Below are 14932 nucleotides of genomic sequence, written 5' to 3'. Positions count from 1 at the left end.
ACGGGCGTCGGAATAATATCAAATCAGTTAGATAATATCGCCAAATTCCAAATCTATAATTTTGGTATTCACCAAATCTATTTGCGGCGAAAACGAAGGATAAATTCGATAAAGATAAGGAGTAGCTTTATATTATTGTTTGAATTTCAAATAAATCGGATAATCCACATGTGGATCCGATCCGCTAAGAATTTTTACTCCTATAAATAGGAGTGGACATGTGTTGATAATATTTATTGAATAGAATGAATCTGAGTTTAGCAAAGTTATTATTTTTATCCTTATCTTTTATCGTAGTCATTAGATTGTTTTATCTTTCTAGGAGTAGATCATAGTCGTAGAACCTCCAACGCTTTCAAACCCTAGCCACCACTGGTCCGCCACCCTCCGACGACCGCTACAACGTCAGATATTTACCGTTTTGCGTTGTTCTGACATATCTTCACTGTTTTATTTTTAACTTTTCATCCAGACCTCTAATTTAGGTGAAATCAGAGTCATTAGAACCCTAACTCACAAGGCTACTACTACCTAAATTTTTATAATTTTCTCTGAGGCTACTACCACCCTACTTTTTATCCGGATTTTTCAAATCCTTAAGTAAATTATTGCAGGAGTCACAGTTCTATTCTAACTCCTCTAAGAAGTTCCATTATAGTCTTGTATTCAAGCTGAAATGGGCTTCAAGCCCCATATTAGACATTTACAAACTTGTAATAAATAAAATATCTTTTGCTAGCTAAGCTTCATAAAATTATGAACGGACTTTTACCGCTTTTCTATGAGATCCCAACTCGAGAGTATCATGAATATAACGATTTTATACAAGCAGGTAAACTTCCATTTCAAAGCCTAAATGCACTACCCTTGACCAACTTCTTCCATAAAACGCAACAATATCCTTCTTCTAACACCCTTCTTACTTAGATCTAGTAAAACTCGCTTCATCCAAATTTCCGATCTGTAAATGAGTTGCTATGGCTTCTGCCGCCCATTAGCACATTACACCAAACAAGTAGAATGTACCATCTAAAAGCTATCCATTTTTCCACAAAAAAAACTTCCATCAACGCATCGTTTCTAGCAGATCTTATGTTTTCTAGAGATCTAATTTTAAACATTTAAATCCCTAACATTACTTGCCGAAAAGGTCAACTTTATCAATCGAGTCATTGCTATGCCGACATGTGAAATTCTCATAGGTTTTGTTGGAACTAACTCAAGAAAGCGAAAGAAGAAAGCTTCGTAGCAAACTATAAGAGCAATTAGTAGAGACGGAGAAAGTGAACGGACTCTGGGTTTTGGAGAAGACAGCGACGCAAAAGGCCCAGATGTTAAAGAAACCGAACCAGACAGAGGCGAGACGGTGAGAGCCAACCAACATTAACCACCAACCTAATGCCCTCGTTGTCGTGTTCTTTTGTGAGACAATTCGTCGAACAGTTGATGGGCGTGTAGTCGACCAACGTCAACAGGCCTACAGCGGGTCCTCGACAACATACCAGTATTCAATGTATTTATAGTGCTTTTGGTCCTTGGAAATGTCCTCGTCCTGTTGCTGACTAGGATGTCAACGTGGCTACTTAAGAATTATATACGTGGCTCATTAACGTTCTTTTGATCTCACCATGAGAATGGTAGTTCACTTCTCTACTTTTTTTATTTATTTTTTATATTAGGTGTACAATTTTTCTTCAAACTTAAACCAGATGAATTATAAAATTACTGATTTAATCAGCGACTTCATATAATCTCTAATATTAATAAGTTATTTAAAATTTTAAAAATTATAATAAAATTGATAAGTCTTATAGGAGAAGTTACATATAAGATATTCAATAACTTCTAAAAATAAATCGATGAATTGGAAAAAGTCACCAACTCCGGTGACTTATATGAAAAAACAATCGCAAGACAGCATTTCTTAGCTATTTTTGAATTTTTTTATATAAATCACCAACTCCACTGACTTATATTTAGTAGTTTTACTCGAACCATTTTATATATGTCTAGCTCTTTTTGTTGCATGTTTTATTTAAAACTTAAATATGAGATTATGTGAGTTTTATTACGGTCAGTAAATATAAGTTACTTTTCGGTTCATTAATTTATGTGTTAAATTAAATATCGTAGAGTAAATTGCTAAGTGTTGTAGGGTTATGAGATTTTCTAAATCGAATACTAAGTTTTAAATATGAGTCACTTTTCAATTTAACTGACTTCTTCACTGATGCGAATATCGTATTTAAATTTTAAAATATATTAAACGTGCAAAAAAGGAGTTTGGGAGGGCTAATTTGGCTAGAAGCTCTTGCTAATGTTAGTTGATTTACTAAATTTTGTTTCATTTAGAAAAATATACTTACAATTTCAAATTAGTTGATATTCATTCTTTTTATACCTATAATTATCAAAACTCTAGAATGTAACTTCCCTGAAGCATATAATTGAGCACTATCTCATTATTTCTAAGATTTTCTCTGTTGGTAATTAAAACATATTTGTTGATTAAAGTGATATTTTTTTAAGAATAAAATAATAATTAGATGTTATTAATAAATATAAAATATTGGGAAGAGAAAAACATGTATTAATAAACTAATATTAAAATAAATTATTATTTAATTACTATATTAATATAGATCTCGTAATACTAAAATAAGCTTGTAGTTATTTCGTAAACAAACATAAAATATTCTATAATCAGAATAATATGACATCCCATCAAACACCTGTAGTTTTCTTTTTCTCACCTCGGAATTATCAATTTATAGAATGATGCTAAAATGTTTATCCAGAGTCCTTTTCTTTTGAGAGTAGCCTAAGTAAGTAGACAATTATACTGAAGAAATAATTGCATCTAGGCTTAGACCACTTAAATATTGTCCATTTTTACATAAATTCTTTTATTTGTTTAGTTTTATTTACATATAGACCCTCTTAATTAATTATGTGTTTATTTTAAAAAAAATAAAGAGAGAAAATTATGGGTAAGATGGTTATTTCTATTAATACCATCAAATGGGTGAGATATATTCAATAATTAAAAAATATAAAAAAAATAAATTAGAGAAATGTCTTATAATATTACACGAGGTTTAGTTGTAATTAACCCATTATTAGAACACATAAATATTTACTTGGGTTATATATGTCTTACACATTGTATTTTGACATAAAATCAATTTATTTTGCATCATGCTTATAACTAATATGAAGCTAATTACTGAAACACCCCCATTATTTTTGTTAGACAATAATATATTTGGGAAGAAGAGTTTTTGTTTAAACAATAATACCCCTCCTTTTTTTCCTTCTAATATACTTTTGAGATAGATTTTAACTCATTTAAGTGAGAACTTATTAGCTTAATATTAATCATAAGTACAGGTATTAACCATAAAATAGAGGAGAGTAAAGTAGCTTTATGGCAAAGTTGAAAGAGGTAAAAGTAAACTAGATTTAAGCCTATATACTCCAACTCTGTATGTATCCAGCTCTTCGATCCATCAAACACAATCCTGAACTAGAGCTGCTTTCATTATTTGAACAGCCTGCCCAAAGATCTCACTGCCAGTGAAACTGAGATCAAACCCTCAGCTGCAAAACTATAATTCAAGGTGGATAGGGTGGGTGTCCATATGTACGGTGGAACAGAGCCTATGATGATTGATATCTTTTCTTTCAATGACATGGATGAATTGGCTCATCAATGCACATACTTTTTGAAGAGATGCAGACGAATAGACTCAGAAAAGAAAGCACCAACTTTTCTTTTCTGGGACGACCCCATTTCCGAGTGCTACGTATGGGTTGAAGTCATATCATCCCTTCTGTGAAAAAATTCTTTAGCATTTGCTTGTAATGCAAGGTATTGATCAAACCATTCATTTGATGGGATATATACATGCTTTATGCCGACATGACTTTTCATGGAGATGGGATGCCTTTGTGCCGAATTCCAAACTGATAGGCCAACTTTGCCATATCCTATAGATCATTTATGACACAATTAACTAGATTTTCCAAGAAGATAATAATATATACAAGGATAGCAATCTTTACTAGAACTCAAGTGGTTTCCACCACATCCAAACAGAAGTAACAGGGAAGAGATTTAAAAAGAATCTCACTTCCTCGAACTATCTATCCACAGTTCTCAAATGGGCATTTTTCTTCTCTTTGTCATGGGTTGAAGATGATGTCTCCACACTTGCATTTCCAGCTTAATGGCTTGTAGTTGGAGTGGTCATTGAACAAGGAGGTGATGGTTGTCACGAGATGCCCAGCTCTCTTCTTCTCCTGCGGGACTACTGGCACCTGAACTAGCTCACAGTGGCCACAAGAGATGCATCTCCTCTCGCATATGGGTGGCCTTGATCCAATTATTGCTCTCATGGCTCCAATCTTCTCTTCTCTCCCCTGCAATTAAGCTCACTACAATATAAGAAAAGCTTAAACATATCATGGAAGACTGTTCACGTGTAAGAATCTAACCTTGCTAATCTCTAGGAGTTTATACCATGATCTACCTGCACTCAAACAAATACCAACCTGGTAAACTTCAGGAAAAGAAAATTAGTAAACTGCATGTAATGAAAATGTTACCTTCAGCCGAGTAGTTCTGCTGTTTGGAGCTCATGAGGAGAAGTAGGGACAGCTGAAGAAGATGGATTCTTAAAAGATGACCCATTTGATGAAGTGGATGAATGAATGAATGAATGGAGAAAGGGAAAGGAAACGGTGAGGAGGAATTAAATCGATGACTGCTGTGCTTCCCAAGTTGCTATGGTTTGGTAGCTACTACTTACTCCGGAGAGAGAGAGAGAAGAGGAAATGAAATGAGAGAGCTTGACTCAGCGGCATAGGAGTTCAAATGGGTATTGTACGCATTGATAACTATATAAAGATGAGTGCAGAGGGAGGCAGAGGAAGCACCAAAAGGACAAGAAAGAGACGCAAAGTTCAAAACAGAGGAAACTTTAGTGATCAGCTCCAAAGAACGGAGACAGAGAGGGAGAGGGAGAGGGAGAGGGAGAGGGAGAGAGAAGGGCTAAAACCCACAGCAAAGAAGGGAGAGGGTCAGGTGTTGGGATTCTTCCCAGAAATGGACACGAGATTAAGAGCGAAGTGCTTTCACTTTACCAGCTGCGATATGGTACTAGAGATTGTTACTCTCTCCTTTGTAAAGGGATTGGCATATGCTTTGTGATGGGGATTGTGTTTCTAACACGCAAACTCTTCTCCTGTCACTTTTTACTTGCTCACGGTGTGGGAGGGAGAAAGAATAAATATTTGAACGCAGGACTACACTTTGCAGATGATGTATTATAATATTGAGAAATATATATTTTTAAGTTTGTGGTTTGGCCAATATTTTTGTTTTGTTACTTAATTCAATTCTCATATTATGTTTAATAGAAAAAGGATCAAAATACTCTTTTTTTGCGATAATTCTATAGTCTTGCTTCTCTCGTCTCAAAATTTTCACCATTTATATTGGACATTATAAATCTTCTAAAAAGAAAGAAACCCAAGGGCAAAAAAGATTAGACAAAAGTTTAGTAGTTTTGATGAAAAAAAAAACTAATGATTCGCAGGACTACAAACATTAAATTATTAAATACTTATTAAATGTAAGACTGTTAAAATAATAAGCCGGCTCAAAAATAAGTTGAGCTGAACTTGATTTTTAAAATAGGCTTAATTTTTTTTAAAAAAAACGAAACTTAATCGTGAGCCGGCTCAATTAAATAAGCTTAATAAAGCTCTATAAAGCTCAATTATGTTAGCTTATAATTTTAAATTATATTTTATTTAAAGCTCGATCAATCTCAAATTTTGACTTGAAATAGTTTATTGATGGACGCGTTTAGGAGCTCGAAGTTCGAAATTAATTTAAAATTGATTTAAATTGAAATAATTTTATTCAAACTTTATTATAAATACAGGCTTAAAATTAATTTCAATTCAAACTTGATCACACAATGAATGTTTAGTAATCCTAATTTTTTGCCTAATCATGATAGTCACCGTGTAAGGTTTTACCAAACAATCTATTGATGTAAAAGCAAGCCTATAATTATCTACTAATACTACTCGCTAATCCTTGCCTTCTTATTTTACAATTTTGATAATATCTTATTGGTGGAGAATTGCCGGTGTGATTCTAACTCATAAATTCTTTTATAATTTTGTCTATATTTTTCTCATTTGAGGTCCAACTAAGTCCGGTCAAAATTATAATATTTATTTTCATTAACAATTCAATGTTTTTAACAATAAATTATTAAAATTATTCAACATTTTAGGTAGGAAAAATAGAATTATATTTTTCTTCAATAAAACATTAAACTGTTCGACCCTTTCTCAAGTAGTTACAACAAAAGCAGCACTAGCCAGCTATTCATTTTCTAAAATATACAGTAATTAGTTCAGCATCCAACTGACATGATAATATAAGTTTCTTTATAATATTAAATTTAAGATGGAATCTTATTAAGGATATAAAATATGGAGGGGGGCTAATTTAGCTAAAAACTTACATGTTATCAATAAATAGGACTCAAAGCAACTGAGCCACGTGTGCTATGAGCCCATTAGTATTTTTGACTAACCTAGAACTCAACCAAAATTTTATTTTACCGAAATAGATCGCTCTAAATTTAATACCAAAAGAGAACTATGGGATCGACTTTAACCCTAAATAATTATTATGAAGAAATTTATTTGGTAGTTGATAATGGATTGGCTCAATAATTTTATTCGTTTGATAATTTGACAGTGCTATTATTTTAGATGAACATCTTAAAATTTAAAGCAATCGTCTCAACAAACGTTTAGCTCCATGAAGCACCTCGCTTGAAGTCTAAATTAGACGTCTTAATATATTAATTAAAACTTGATGAATTTTTTGTGTATTTATATTCAAAGAGGATCAGACTCTTTATTCAACCTATATCTAACTTTTAAATAATTAAAAAAAACGAAAAAGAAAAGTCATTACCGTCTTAATTACGAGTACGTATAATTGGTAAGGAAACCAACAAGAAGCGGAGCGGTTTCGGATTCCAGAAGCTTTTTTTCTCTCAATCTTGTTTTTCTCCCTCGTCTTTATCTGCGGAAGAATTACTATTAGCGTTTTATTCTCTTCTCTTGTCGCCTTCCCCAATTGTAGCAAACAAGCCGTGATTCCTTCTAGGGTTTGGGATCCTCGCGCCATAGTGCGGCCATGGCATCGTCGGCCCAGCTCCGCCTCATGTCAGATCTCAAGGCCATCAGAAACGAGCCCCCGGATGTTCGTATTATCCATCTCCGTGTTGGTTTGTCTGAATTGGATCGCTAGACGTGCGAATTGTTCTTCGTTTCTTTGGATTTTAGTGAGAAGTGCGAGTCTTATGGTATTGGTTGGTTGGAATGGTAGGGATGCAGTGCGAGCCCCTTGTCTGACGAGAATTTGTTCGTTTGGAGCGCGACTATCTTTGGCCCCGACGAAACCCCATGGGAAGGTACGATCTTTGTCGTGTTTTGATGTGTGTTTTTATATTTTTTATTAAAGTTGGTGTTTTTGGTTTGGGGAATTGAAGGTGGTGTTTATGGTCTTCGGTTGACGTTTGGAAACAATTACCCTGAGAAGCCTCCTCGCGTGCGTTTCACTTCCGAGATCTTTCACCCTAATGGTTAGTTTACTGAAACTATGAGAGACTTTTTAGTGGTATGGGATTGAGGATCTGTTGCTTCTTAAATTTTTGGTGCTTTTGTTTCGGGTTGCTTTACTCCTCAATCACATACTTATTTTGATTTAAGAAAGCAGTTTAATTACCTTGCAACTCAATCTTATTTCACTTTTTTTTTTTTTTTCCTTTTGTTAAGTAATTTTGTTTACAGAAAATGTGTGATGGTTGCGCCTGTCTAGGATTAGATAAACGAATGCAATTTTATCAAAGAAAAAAGAAGATAAACGAATGCAATAATGTAGATAATTCTGCTGACCAACTGGCTTCCGTATTACCTGATTTGGCTGCGGATACAAATCAGATGCCAATTTAGAGGGTGTTGATTTAATGTTTGACAATTAGTCGTAAGATTCTGTTCAGCTTTTTTTGGAGTCTTCTCGTTTTGAGTGAAGCTCAGTGGTGAGCATAAAGATGGGCTGGTAATCATGTTGTATATTGCAAGATCCTTGGCTGTGTTTACTAGGAGGATAGAACTGGTTTATTCCCATTTATTACCCATAGCATCTTACCAAATTGGTTATGGCTAATCCAATATATATGGAGAGAGGTGGGTTTGAGAAAAGTTAAAAGTGCTTTCGTCCCTCTGTTATAGGACAGGGGCAGAACTATTATTCTGCCACATTCCAACAAATTCTTCCATCTGCTGCTGCACTAGATGGCTAGAATAACCAGAGCAAAAAAGTTTTATATAATCCTGTTTAGAGACAAGTTATACAACCCTAGAGGAATATTTTTTAATTTCAACTTTCAAGAGCTTTCTGATGCTAATGGATGTTCCTACCTCTAGCTCATTGTAAAATCAGTTAACACCGTTTGATAGGGAGATATTTTGAAGGATGTGACATCTACATTTGTGAAGCACTTTTTGCTTAATTTACAATAAATATTAAGAGAATACAAGTTTCTTGTAGAACTGTAAATTTGGTATAAAACTATAAATTATACAAGAGCTAATTAAATGGTTTGAACTATTTATTAGCAACTAACGAATTATTGATGTGACATCAATTTGCAATTAGATTATTTACTTGCGTTTTCTAAACAATTTTAATATTAGCCTAATGTGTAGGGGATGTCAACATGATTTTGCTTGGCCATTGCATCGATTATTGGACTAGGTAGACATTTCAGACTACATTAGGTTAGTGGGTTGCCTCAACCCTTTGAGAATCCTCAAAAGAAAATAATAATTTCTTTTCAACCTTTGGACTTCCCAATGTAACTCATTAACTTCTTAAATCTTTAGATTTTTTCAAAATAAATACTGGACTTCCTAACATAACTCCTCAACTTCTCAACCTTTGAACCTCTTAAAGAAGATTTTCCCCTCTTCTTTGTGAAGTTTGTAAGGGTGTTTTTGGTTGCTAGAAAGTTAAGCTTATAAAATGCCCCACTTTAGTGAAGTAATTTTTTTCTTTCAATAAAAGAAGTCAAAGTGAAGCTATTTTCGGTAGGTAAAGAAGCCACTTTTTTTAAATTATTTTTGTAACCAAATATAAAAAATAGAAAAATTCTTGAAAATAAGCACTTTTTTCCCTCCACTTTTTAGCAACTAAACATCCTCTAAAGAGGAATTATTTTGGAAGGTTATCATACACTTTCATTACCACATAGATATCTCTTTACTCTTCATTCTACTCTACCCCCATCCATAGTTCTTGTGGGTCTTCACTTTTTGTCTCCTCTCCTCACTCTACTATACACCCTCCCATAGTCCTTGTGGTTTTCACCTTTTTATCTCCTCTCCTCACTCTATTATGCCCCCTCCCCTTTTATCTCCTCTCTACAAACCTCCTATAATCTTTTGGGTTTTTGTCAATACACCTTACCACTCTCTTTGTTTCTATGTATTTACTGTTGTCTTAAGAAATTTTCAGCAATAGAATGAGGGTTATTGGTGATCAGAGTTGAGGTCGATGGTAGGCTAAACAATATTCCTCACATTGGATCGGGTGAGATCCAACAATACTCTGCTACTATTTATACCTTATTGTGGTCATAAATCCTATAATCAGCTATGAGTTCTTCAAACCATAGTTCAAAATTTCGGTTTTGGTTTTGGTCAAGTACACTTTTGGTTTCATTGTATTTGTGTCATACTTCTTTTGCTAAATAGTTTTCTTTAGCTTATTTCTCGATGCATCACACAAAATATAGTAACATTTAAGCAATGAGGTTGATATTGAGTTAGGTACAAATTGGATTCAAGTAAAATCCAACTTAGAATTAAAATAATACATTAAATAAATTGTTATTAGAGTTATTTCGGTTGGATGCTAGTTTTGGGGGGCATTTTTTTGGATCGGATGGCTCGAGAAGCAAAACGTTTAAATATCTTGGTTTCGGATGAAACTTCAAACCATGCTTCAAACCTAAACCTATTTTAACCCATTTTGGTTGATCTATGTATAATTGTCGATCCATTGTTCTCTTTGCCTATATATCTTTTGGTTATACATTTCAGATTTGCTGGTTTGTTAAGTCAAGTTGAACTGAAATTCATCTTGCTTATATTTGAATAGGAGACTTTGTGATCGTTTGTTGCTTATGTTCTCTGTATTGTTGAATTATATATTCTCCAATATTGTTCACAATTTTGAGTTGCACTAAATTGGTTTCAGAGTTACATTTATCCTTGGGCTTGTTTGCTTGTAGGCATAGGTTGCATGCAGTAGTTTTTCTTTTTGCATCAAATTGCACAACGGATCCCTGCTCTACATCTAAGTACAAGCATATTCATATGCTTAAATATATTTTACTTGAAATCATTCAATAGGTCTATAGGTTAGTTCAACATCAATTGAGAACATGTGTGGTACAAACTCTAACCTAGTAAATATTGTAGTCTAGTTATAATAATCCCTAATGTTCTAGGATTTAAGGGGTCCTTGGCCCCTTAGGGTAAACGTCGCTTCACCTTTGATCCTTGTACAAGATACTATTGGGGATGTAGAAGGCCAATTTCTAGTCATGCATCGGATCATGTATGTAACCCAGAAAGCATCATCTGAGGACTTGTGACTTAGGTGTAGTCTTTTCTGCACCACATGCATTTAGACGGGAAATTATGTTCAGTCATCATTGATAGCAGAAGCATTAAGAACTTCATGTCACAATAAATGGTGGACAAAGTTAAATTGAAAATTAAGAAAGTGAATAATCCCTATAAATTAGCATCATTTTAAGGTTGAGGGCAAGATCTTGGTGGCTAATTAATGTCTAGTGGAAAATTATTTAGAAAGTCATGAAGGGATGAAGTTTTGTGTAATGTTGCCCCTGCGGAGATGTCATATCCTATTAGAACCCATGGTAATATAATAGAAATACATTTCATGATAACAAACACTTACACTTTCACTAAGAACTAACTGAGAATCATTTTGCAAAACTAGAGATTTTGGCAACTATCCGTTGAGTCCATTTGAGCAGGAAATATATTGATAGGTTATTTGATTTGTTGGCAAAATGGTACATTACGAAAAATCTAAGTCCACTTGTTGTGCCCGCTCTCTTGACACCAAAGAAATATGGGTCTCGAGAGAATGTGCATTGATAGTTGTGCTATTAATAAGATTGCTATCAACTATATGTTTCCTATACCTAGGCTTGATGACATGTTAGATATGTTTGAGTGGTGCGAAAACCTTTTCCAAAGTAGATTTCAAAAGGGGATATCATTAAATTAGAAGACGATATAGAGATGAATGGAAAACAACTTCAAGACTAGGGAAGAATTATATGAATGATTTGTTATGCTATTTGATCTGTCAAGTGCCTTTAGTTTTAAGGTTCCAAAACTTAGTATTAGGATTGGCCGTTCAGAAAATCGATATGTATCGGCCATCTTGGCTGTCCGGATCAGATTAGATTATTTTTTAATTACATAAAATTTTAAATATTATTTAAAAATAACAATTATTCATATATGAAGTCTAAAAGCTAAAAAATGTATTAAGTTACTTAATTTTGATAAATATTGAATTGGCTCTCTTTCTCTTTCCCTCTCCGTTATTGCCAAGATAATTTTTTTTCCTTCCCCTTTCTCTTACTGTAGCAAGCCAATTTTTTTTCTTTCATTTCTTCTCTCTCCCTCCTCTCCCCCCCCCCTCTCTCTCTCCCTCCCTTTCTGTCTTACTACTGCAAGGCAATTTTTTTATTTCTTCTCTCTCGTATCTCTTTTCTTCTCTTCCTCCCTCTTTCTCCCCGCTCTCTTTGTCTTTGGAGGAAAGAGAGAAAGAAAGAGATAGGGAGCTAGAGAGAGTAGAGAGAGAACGATAAGAAAGTGAAAAAAATAAAAAAATACTAACATGAGGTCGCCGAAGGTCGAGATTGCCGAATCTTGGTTGTAGTATATTGTTGGACGTCGAGATCGTTGGGATATGTGTTGGTTGTCGCCGGTAGGGGGGGGGAGGGGGAGAGAGAGCTAGAACATCAAATAATTGATGTCCTCAAGTTAGATTTTGATCGGATCTGAGAACAGATATAAACCATTTCAAAAAGTTGGGGACCATAGATCGGAATCAGCCGAAACTTGGAACTATGCCTAGTATCTTTATGCACACAATGAACCAAATCCTTGGACCTTTCATTAGAAAGTTTGTTGTTGTATATGACATTTTGATCTACAACACTTGCCCCCTAAATCACTTGAGGGAAATACTATATACCTTGAGAACAAATCAACTATATGTCAACCTAAGGAAGTGTACTTTTCAGATTGATAGTCTCATCTTCCTTGGATACATCGTATGAGCAGAGGGTATCAAGGTTGGTCCTTGCTAAGGTGGAAGCTATTAAATACTCTTGCGGCTGACTGTTTGAAGGCTAGCATATTATAATTAATTCTCAGATAACAAGAGCTTTTACCTGTGAAGGCTAACATGACAAGTGCTTGTGTCCTAGGCTCTTAGCACCTCTTGACTTCAGAAATGTTTTGGAAGTCGATTGTGATACCTCCAACATAGGCATAGGTACAGTCCTTAGCCAGGAAGGATGACATATAGCGTTTTTTAGTGAGAAACTAAATGACGCTGAAAAAGATATTTCACTTTTGATCTTGAATTCTATGCCATTGTTCAAGCATTGAGACATTCAAGACATTACATGATTCAGCGAGATGTCATACTTAATTCTGACTATGAAGGCTTGTGCTAGTTAAATTCACAAAGAAACCTTAATAAGTGACATGTAAAATGGACAGCTTTCTTGCAATGCACTTTTCATCTGAGACACCATCCCGTTGTAATCAATGAAGTCATGGATACTTTGAGCCATCAATCTCATTTGTTAGTTAAGATGTGAATATAAGGATGATCCATATATTGGACTTATATTAGAGTCATGTCAGATTGATGAGGTAGATCCAACTGCTGAATTCATTGTCTAGGAGGGGTACTTGTTTAGAGGCATATGATTATGTATTTTTGTTGGATCACTGAGAGAGTTTGGTTCATAAATTACACAGTGGAGTTTTAGGAGGTTATTTTGGCAGACATAAGATGCTTGCTTTAGATCGAGAGAGATACCTTTGGCCAAAAATGCGTAGAGATGTGGAACAATCTGTAAAAGGTCACTTAGTCAATCTTTCAAAAGGACACAAAGAAAACACTAGTTTGTACACCTGTCCCTACAGCCCTTTGGGAATACATCACCATGGATTTTGTGCTTGGATTGCTCCGAACTGTTCGTAGAGTTGATTATGTGTCTGTAGTTGTGAATCAGTTCAAGAAATAGCTCATTTCATTGCATGTCAAGAGACATCCGATGCACTCTTTTAGCAAACTTATATTTTAAGTAAATTGCTCGTTTGCATGGCATTCCAAAATCATTCACATTAGATATAGATACTAAATTTTTGAGTCATCTTTGGAGGATATTTTGGTCAAAGTTATGGATTAAATTGCAATTCAGAGAATTATTGTTTCACAGTTTGATGGCCTTATGCATTTTCCAATCAAGTTGGATTTCTTTACATGTTGCTTGTCTCTGATTTTATGTTAGACTATTTTCACTAGGATCTCAGTTATTCTTATTCGATGAAGGTAATAATTCTTACAAATAGGATGACAATAATAGTGAATGTCCACATAATCTTGAACAGAAAAAGTTGCCATGGATTAGGTACCGTTTATTTCACTTTCTTTAATGTAGGAAAATGCATAAGTAGATGTTTATGTTAAGTTCTGGCATAACCTCATGATCTTCAACTTTGGCAGTTTATAATGATGGCACGCTTTGCATGGATATCATTCAGGATGCATGGTCTCCCTGTCACAATGTCTGTACAATATTGACATCTATCCAGGTTGGTCTCTTATACCTTGCAACTCATGTAAACTCGTCACTCTGTTTCTATGCATGTTATATGTGTCTGTTCATGTATTGAATTCGTGCTTGCATGCTTCTGTTTGGGTCTGCACCTGAACGCATACTTATGTGTGGAAATGCTTGTGCTTGTGTTATGTGTGTACGCACTGGTGAGTGGGGCATTTCTGTGGTTGGTAAAAGAGTTTTTGACTGGTAATTTCTGCAGTCACTTCTAACTGACCCAAACCCTGCAAGCCCTGCAAATTCTGAGGCGGCTCACATGTTTCAGCATGATATTCAGGCCTACAACAAGTATGTGAAACAATAATTTTTTTAGTAATGTTTGACATAAAATTTAAAGATTATGTAAAATTGCTTATATCTTTGGGTTCTGATCCATATTCTTTCAGGAGAGTCCGGCGATGTGCCCGTAAATCAATTGAATCTACATAGTTTCAGGTTCTGCAGTAATTATCTCATGCTACAGAGAGTCTTCTGTTGTTTTCATTTTACTGTTGTCATCAAATATTCTTGTTGTGTATCGCATCAAGGGCATCGTCTCCCTGATAATATGACGATATTGGTCTATTTGGAGTCTTCTAGTAACAAATTTGTGTCTTCAGATGTTCACCAGGAGACTTTGCTGTATCAGTAATCACATTAGCTGGTTATTTTCTTGACTAAAAGAAGTACAAGATGTTTGGACTTAATGCCGATTGACTCGTGTGGTATAATATGTATAATTTCTTCTATTGTTGTTTGTAACACATTTAACGTGATATGATTTGTACCACTGACACTTCAGGTGAACGCATTTCTCCAATTCTATGGCTAATGCTCTAGCATACATAATTCTTAGCCATATTCATTTGGCTATATTTTTGCAGTCA

General features: G+C 34.5%; 2 protein-coding genes across 2 annotated transcripts; one reads left to right on the top strand and one right to left on the bottom strand.

The window, feature by feature from the left end:
* Positions 1 to 4000: 4000 nt before the first annotated feature.
* On the bottom strand, positions 4001 to 5264 carry LOC140783406 (EPIDERMAL PATTERNING FACTOR-like protein 2). The gene is made up of 3 exons (XM_073130289.1): positions 4609 to 5264; positions 4498 to 4532; positions 4001 to 4422 (listed from the first exon to the last, which is right to left on the bottom strand). The coding sequence occupies exons 1-3, from the start codon at positions 4691 to 4693 to the stop codon at positions 4186 to 4188; spliced, it is 357 nt and encodes a 118-aa protein (XP_072986390.1). The 5' UTR covers positions 4694 to 5264; the 3' UTR covers positions 4001 to 4185.
* A 1780-nt stretch (positions 5265 to 7044) lies between these two features.
* LOC140784605 (ubiquitin-conjugating enzyme E2 2-like) lies at positions 7045 to 14865 on the top strand. Its single transcript, XM_073132097.1, has 6 exons — positions 7045 to 7297; positions 7424 to 7508; positions 7587 to 7679; positions 13952 to 14040; positions 14269 to 14354; positions 14453 to 14865. Exons 1-6 carry the CDS (start codon positions 7232 to 7234, stop codon positions 14493 to 14495), a joined length of 462 nt encoding a protein of 153 aa, XP_072988198.1. The 5' UTR covers positions 7045 to 7231; the 3' UTR covers positions 14496 to 14865.
* Positions 14866 to 14932: the final 67 nt, after the last annotated feature.

This window comes from Typha latifolia, chromosome 3, assembly GCF_019914945.1.
Source record: "Typha latifolia isolate L0001 chromosome 3, TyphaL0001v2, whole genome shotgun sequence".
Taxonomy (NCBI): Eukaryota; Viridiplantae; Streptophyta; class Magnoliopsida; order Poales; family Typhaceae; genus Typha; species Typha latifolia.
This window is presented reverse-complemented; position numbering and strand designations above follow the sequence as displayed.

Excerpts from the sequence above, each read along its gene's own strand:
- LOC140783406 (XM_073130289.1), bottom strand. The coding sequence starts at position 4,693 with ATGGGTCATCTTTTAAGAATCCATCTTCTTCAGCTGTCCCTACTTCTC. Across the intron at positions 4,533-4,608 it reads GCAGAACTACTCGGCTGAAG|GTAGATCATGGTATAAACTC; the intron begins GTAACATTTTCA and ends GTTTGAGTGCAG. Across the intron at positions 4,423-4,497 it reads AACTCCTAGAGATTAGCAAG|GGGAGAGAAGAGAAGATTGG; the intron begins GTTAGATTCTTA and ends GCTTAATTGCAG.
- LOC140784605 (XM_073132097.1), top strand. The coding sequence starts at position 7,232 with ATGGCATCGTCGGCCCAGCTCCGCCTCATGTCAGATCTCAAGGCCATC. Across the intron at positions 7,509-7,586 it reads CGACGAAACCCCATGGGAAG|GTGGTGTTTATGGTCTTCGG; the intron begins GTACGATCTTTG and ends GGGGAATTGAAG. Across the intron at positions 7,680-13,951 it reads CGAGATCTTTCACCCTAATG|TTTATAATGATGGCACGCTT; the intron begins GTTAGTTTACTG and ends CAACTTTGGCAG.